This window comes from Mus caroli, chromosome 8 (assembly GCF_900094665.2).
Source record: "Mus caroli chromosome 8, CAROLI_EIJ_v1.1, whole genome shotgun sequence".
NCBI classification, from domain to species: Eukaryota; Metazoa; Chordata; class Mammalia; order Rodentia; family Muridae; genus Mus; species Mus caroli.
This window is the reverse complement of record NC_034577.1, coordinates 11,421,480-11,428,391: the sequence shown is the minus strand read 5'-3', so window position 1 is coordinate 11,428,391 and position 6,912 is coordinate 11,421,480. Positions and strand designations below refer to the sequence as shown.

Sequence of the window (6,912 nt, the reverse complement as noted above, 5' to 3'; positions counted from 1 at the left end):
CTGAATATGAAAATGAAAACTCTCTTTAAGCCTAAAGAGAAACACTACACCAAAGAGCTATTGGGCTCACATCTGCCAACGAGACATTCCGAACCATCATGTCCTGACTCTACCGTGACTTCAGCAGAGAACAGTGCACCCTTCTGAGGTACTCCGTTTCAGCACTGGACNAAGTTTGCTAACAGGTCACACAGACACCACCAGGACTAGAGGGACACTGTTCCCCCCCACAACCCCCATATAACAAAACTGATACAAGTAAGAAAGTAAGCAGCCAGCAAGATTCCCACAGCATTCACTTCCCTTAGAGTAAAAGAAACCTCTGCCATCGTTTCCTTAGAAGCAGAATCACATTCCAAGTCGGCTGAGCTGCCAAGTGTCTGCACTAGTGTGGGGCTTGTCCCATGCCAAAGAACAAAACAGAAAGAAAAATAAAATCGAGAACCATTAGCTTGTTGCTAAGCTTCCAAACAAATCTTGGCAATATAAATGTAATTACCCGTCAACCAAACAGAAGGTCAAGCTTTGTGTGTCTTGTCAATCATTTACTCCTTAAGACGGCACTGTCCTTTCAAACACTTGGGGTGGCTGTGTACAAGGGTTAATGTCCCCAGAACTGAGAATGGGTGTCCCAAGCACGTTAGCCTTATTTGACTCTTAGCCCACAGTCAGATCTGTGCTCACGCCAACCAAACTCCTGGGTGGAGTTAAGAGGCAGAACAGGNCCCATGTGTAGGAAGCACCTACCTGCTTCACACACTGGAGCCACATCTNGGCAAAGCTCACTCCCCTCACTACCAAACGAATACCTTAACAAATTCACTCCCGCTTGTTGTGGGGGCGAAGGTGGGTGTTAACATGGGTCTCTGAGCACGCCTGTGAGGAGTTGCCTTGATTACATTACTTAGAAGGGGAAGAGCTGCTCGCTATGGTAGCAGCATTTCCTCACTGGGTCCTGGGAATGGAGACANGGAGACAGGGAGCTGAGCCGAGCAGCAGTGTCTTAGTTAGGGCTTCACTGTTGTGAGCAGACACCATGGCCAAGGCAAGTCTTATAAGGACCACATTTAACTGGGGCTGGCTTACAGGTTCAGAGGCTCAGTGCTTTATCATCAATGTGGNAGCATGGCAGCATCCAGGCAGGCACGGTGCGGGAGGAGCTGAAAGTTCTACATCTTCACCTAGAGGCTGCTAGAAGACTGGCTTCCAGGCAGCTGGGATGAGGGTCTTAAGACCATGCCCACAGTGACAACCCATTCCAATAAGGCCACACCTCCTAATAGTGCCACTCCCTGGGCCAACCACATACAGATCATCACAGGCATTATGCATTAAATGCTGTCTCTTGTCTACAGGCCACAGTAGCACCTGCTCCCTCAAGGTCCTGCCCTAGGACTTCTACAGCTTGGTGGACTGTAACCTGAACTCTGAGCCAGAATAAACCCTCTCTCCCTTAAGTTGCTTATATCAAGGAGCAATGAATCTAAGACAGATGGGTGGTTCCAGATCTCAGAAANAAAATGCATGGTTGCTGAGATGTGCCAGGGCCTGTAGCATTTGTTTGCAATGGGGGGACCACTGTTTACAAACAGGGCACAAGATATTTTATATGTTCTCAAAAAAACAAGTCAGCCACACCTCTATTTGTCATCAGCAAACTAATGTTCTTTCATGATCCGTAAATAGATACATTTATCCTTTACTTCCTTGGGTTTTGTTTGTGTTCTGTGGGGCATGATGCGCNCAGGAAGACTTTTCTGTCTGATGTACATCTGTCCTCTCTGGGGACATGTCATCCCAAACTCGAATTTCAGAGGAATGGCTTCTCAGGCAAGAGTCACATGATAGAATTCTATAAGCCTGGTGCTTGAGGAATGATGGGGTGTCTCTAAGCACTGCCTCCCTTCGCTCGTCTGCAAGCCTTTTCTCCAGGACACCCCTCACAAAGACCAATAAAACCAGGCAATGGGAAGCCTCTTTTTCTTAAGATGATTAACCGAGTTGCCAAGACATTCCCTTGGTTTATGAGTAACCACAGACAAGCACAGAGAGACCAGAACATACAAACAGGAACTATAAACTCCATTCCCCCTGGGTCACGCAGAAGACCCAAACTGGTTGTTTCCAAACACACTCCACTGTGACCTTTCAGAGCAGGCTATAAAACTTAACCTAGTTCTCACCCCCACCTCCCCACCCCCCACCCCCAGCTAATGATTTCCATGGAGATGACAGGGTGGATGCGAAGTTTCCTCTATGTTCCAGAAACTTTGAATGCTTAGGAGCCNCACTGTTATAAATCAGTGGGCTAGCTGTGGGATCTAAACCAGTTATCTGGGAGCACATATTTTGCCCTTAACTTCTTTATAAATGGGAAGTCCTGCCTGTGTATTCTCAAATGCACAACATCCTAACACATGGGAGAAAATGAACAGACTTGGTTTTGGTCCTTGCAACCTTGTCTAAGTATGAGTCTCCTTCCGACTCTAGTAGGGTGTCTTTGGAAGTTAAATGAATGTCACTTACTTGCTAAACTACACTCAAAACTTGGGTGTTTCTCCTTTTCCTCCTCCATATCACCCCATCCCTCCACACACACACCACCTTCGAGATGTCTGTAAATTCATCTCCCTCATTGGAATCACAGAAGATACGTTCAAAACATCACCAAGCAGAGAGTTCAAAGCATGCAACTGTCAAAACATGATTTTAACTTCCTTGTTCTAGGGAGAGGGGAAAAAATGCCCTAGTTCATTCTAAGACAGGAAAGTGGGTGAGCATGCAGAGCTACCAAGAGCCTCCTGACCTGAGGTCCTTCCACCCTTGCTTCCTGTCCTCTCCCGTTCAGCATGCTGCTTGCTAACATTGCCATTAACAAAGGCAACTCTACTGGTCAAGTGATCCGCCTTCAGTACTTGACAAATTACTTTTTGAAGTTGAGCCTACAAAAAAAAAACTTGCGAACCACTGGGTGAACGTTTTGGGTCTCACGCAGATCGTATAAGTTATCATTTTAAACCTCCTAGCGGGGTTTGACCTTTTCTCTGCAGTTGCAAGGATACCTAGCCTACTTTTAGGACCCCATTCAGGTTTGAGAGTCTTGCATTCACTGGTAAGGAGGGGNCTGNGCAGGCTCCTTATTACACCTGAGTCCACACCTGCATCCTACTTTATCTGTGGCCTCTTCTACCTCTTCCCTTAGGGATGGGCTTATCTGTATCTTCCCACACTTTAAACTATGAGCCCCTCACTAAACAAGCGAAGCAAGAGCAGAATCCAGCACGGCAAAGCGGGGCTTAAAACAGCATTGGAGAAATGTCTTCAGAGCCAGCGAAGCTTCTTTTACTTTCAAAGCGTTTGCATGATGCGCTTGGCCAGCAGCCTGGCCTTTCTGCTTCCTCTATTCCTGAGACATCTTTGCCCTTCCTCCCCCACTGGGGGTTGGGGGGCTAGCCCACTCTTTTGAGCACCCCCGTCCCCTCAAATGCTGGACAGTGGAGCTGCCCAGCTGATCCTGTCCTAGGCTGCACCCTGCTCCCCGCGGTCCGGCTTCTCAGGCAGGTTGAGTACAAATGGAAAGAGTACGCCCCGGACATCCAGGGGGGATCCCAGGGGTTCGGGCTCAAAGCTGCCACCAGGTCCCATATCGCTGCCAGCTTCGGTGTCCTGAGAAGGCACGAAACGCCAGGTCCCGGCGCGGCTCACACAGTAGATGGTACCATCCAGGGCAACACAACGAAAGGGCTGGAGGCCTGCGGGTGCGCCAGGGGGCCTCAGGTGTACAGCACATTGGCTCCATTGCTTGGCCAGGCAATGGTAGCGGAAAACGCTGACCCCGCCACCTGAACCGACTGCAGCCTGAGCGTCACCACGGCTCCCACACAGGTCAAAGCGATAGAGGAAGCCGTCGAGGGCCACCATGTCGGCAGAGCGCTCTCGGCTGCTGCTGCATGGGCACTCCTGCCACTCGTCGCGCCGGGGGTCGTACTTGAGCAGGCGGTAGAAGAGTGAGCCCCCGGACACATAGATCTCTCCGTTACAGGTGGCAGCCTCGTGGGCCACTGCGAAGGCGCCGCGGGGAAGGGGGGCCACCGCCGTCCATCGGTCAGCTCGCGGGTCGTAGCGCTCCACGCTGAGCAGGCACTCGCCACCCACAGCATACAGGTGGCCGTCCAGGGCCAGCAGCTGCACCTGCGAGCGCGCCTGGCGCAGCGGCCGCACAGTACTCCAGGAGTCGGTGACCGGGTTGTAGCAATACACCTGGTCCGACGGGCGCGCGCGGCCATCGGGACCCGCAGGAGCCACACCGCCCGCCACGAAGAGGTAGTTGAAGAGCACGCAGAGGCCGCAGCCGCGCGCTGGCGCGCCCTCGGGCAGCCGGGTCAGCTCGCGCCACTCCCCGGCCTCCGCCTGGTAGCAATAAACGGCCGCGTCCCCGCGCGACTCTGCGTCCCCGGACGGGCTCTGCGGTCGACTGCCCGAGCGCTCCCCGGTTGTCCCGAGCGCAGCGGCCAGCAGACAGGNGCGGCCGGTACACAGGCGGCGCCGCAGCAGCAGATCGCGTTCTGCACCGGACAGGCGGCCGAATACGGCGGGCTCGCGCAGCACCTCCAGGTAGTGGTCGCTCATGAAGCGGTAGGCGGCGTCGCGCAGCTCGGTTAGCCGCTGCCGCTTGCCTGCGCTCAGCACCTCGTAGCAGTTGTCCAGGCTCAGCTGCGGCGCCATGGCCTCGGTGGCGCGCTGCGCAGCGCCGGGCAGCTGGAGGCGGCGCGCGCCGGCCACCACCTCGGCCACGTTGTCGGGCCGCACGCCCGCCATGCGCCCGCTGTACGCGTCGGCCAGCAGTAGCCGCAGGGCAGTGAAGCTCACGCCTTGCACCCGCAGCACGTCCCGGGACGCGCGCGCGCGGAAGTAGTCGCTGCGTGCGGCCAGCACCGCCTTATGCGCCCGCAGTCGGCGACCGGCCACCTCGATGACCAGGTCGGGCTCTCCGTGCACCGACCCGACTCCGGGCGGCACAGGCACGGACTCCCCAAGCTCGTCCAAAGACTCGAGCTCCACGGGACGCGCGTGCTCGTGTCGGGAAGGGGGATCCTCCGGCGACGCGGGCTCTTCCGGGCGCGCGCACTCCTCCGGGGACTCTGGGGACGCGGCGCTGCTGACATCCCACTGCGTCTCCACCACACGCAGGTCGCTGCGGAGAGAAGGCGGAGAGGCTTCGGAGCCCTCCGCGGCAGAGGCNCGAGACTGCGGCNGGGAGTCGTCCCCGGAGCTGAAGCACAATGAGGCGCTNAGACTGCAGGGTGTCTGCGCTGAGGACGCAGCGCCCTCTTCCTCGGCTGGNAGAGGCAGGCTGTCCTCTCCCGGAGTCCTAGGCTCAGTCCCCGAGTAGAGGACGAAAGGCGCCACCGAGTTCTCCATGAGCGGGTTGTGTTGTGTGCAGTCGGCCAGCTCAGGAGCTAGACATGCCTGGTGAAGGCTGAGCTTTGCCCTGGGGTCTCTGGCAGCACATACCCTTTCCTTGGCACCGGATCAGATTTCACATATGTCCACCCCCTGATCACGCCACTCCCACCTTGCCCTTCCCACTCTCCTCTCTTGTGAGGAGGACTCGCCCAACTCTCTGAACTTTCGAAAGAGGAACCTCAACTCAGGCTATATCCGTTGGNGCGGAGGTAAACCAGCCTGGTGGCAACAAGGGTTTTGGGTTTTTTGCTTTGTTTTGTTTTGTTTTTCGCAGTTTGCACATCCNACAGCCCTGAGCTGAGGCTCCCTTGTGTTGCTCCTTTGGAGAACTGNGGTTAAGTGTGTCTGGTCCACAGCATGCCCTTCCTTGGACTCTGTGTGAACCCACNGAGTCACCTTGTATCACAGTACTGTAGACCCAGGACCAATAAATCCTCCAGGGACAGTGACCACATTTAAATCCTTAGCTTCAGCTCTGTTCTACAGACTCCAGCTATGCAGCCCAGAATTCAGCTGAGGTGTGTCTGAATCAGGGTGGCAGCTTCAAGCCCACACTGATCACCTAGGAAACCACTCCACCTATGGGCGAGTGTCTGGAAAGGCAGTTACTGTGTGTGCCCAGGTTTTCCTCATTTGTCATCTCCGGAGCCTCTGCTGCTTCCTTCCACGTCAGGTTTCCCACATCACTCTCCACATTCTTGCTCCTGTCTGCAGAAGGAAAGAGGGAAGATTTTAGTTTCATTGTTGAGTGAAACACTTTTACCCCAGGCCCTCCGCCAGTTTCAGTTAGCACACTGGTGGCCACGTGTCTGATCACCCCTGGAGTTTGGTGGACAGGAAATACATAATCACTCAGCCTTCCTCCAGGCGCAGGACTAAAAAGAACCCAGTTCATGCTCCCTGAGGCTCCACCTGCTACCCCTGTGTGGTCATTATTGCAATCAGGTCTCTTCCTCAGAAAGGCAACTGCCAAATAGCATGAAGGCAACCAAAGAAGGTATGGGCAGGTGTCTGAATCCCTAAGAACACTAGGCGGAGTTCTCCTGCCCTGGCACACACTGGCCTCTGCCTTGCTGGCGATCTGAGGGGCAGGTTGTTGTGGTCCAGCTGTACTCTAGCCTTCTGAAGGGGTTGACTAGGAANNGCAGAGCCGGCTCAGGCCTGACACTTATGTAGAGAATCACTTGTCCCCCTAGGCAAGGGAGAAGACGCATTCANGTGNTCTCCTTACATGTTTCATGACCTGCTCTACACACACACCATTACACANGTGCTGAGATGGTTCGAGTGTGACCTGCCCCTCTCCAGCTTATGTGTGAACGCAGGGTTCCCAGCCAGTGCTGCTGCTGGAGGTGACTGGATGCCTGAAGGAGAGGGCATGCCCNACCTTTTGACACTGAGACAGGATGTTGCCATCTATGGAGTTCCTTGGGGAGACCTGCACAG

The 6,912-nt window shown here is 54.6% G+C and overlaps 1 protein-coding gene across 1 annotated transcript in view; it reads right to left on the bottom strand.

Annotated features, from left to right (window-relative positions):
* Positions 1 to 6: 6 nt before the first annotated feature.
* Positions 7 to 6,912, bottom strand: part of Kbtbd11 (kelch repeat and BTB domain containing 11) — a 21,422-nt gene continuing 14,516 nt past the window's right edge. The window contains exon 2 of the mRNA XM_021170134.2: positions 7 to 6,174. Within this exon, the coding sequence (XP_021025793.1) occupies positions 3,520 to 5,421 (1,902 nt within the window). The 5' untranslated portion in view covers positions 5,422 to 6,174 and the 3' untranslated portion in view covers positions 7 to 3,519. The remainder of the gene's footprint in view (positions 6,175 to 6,912) is intronic.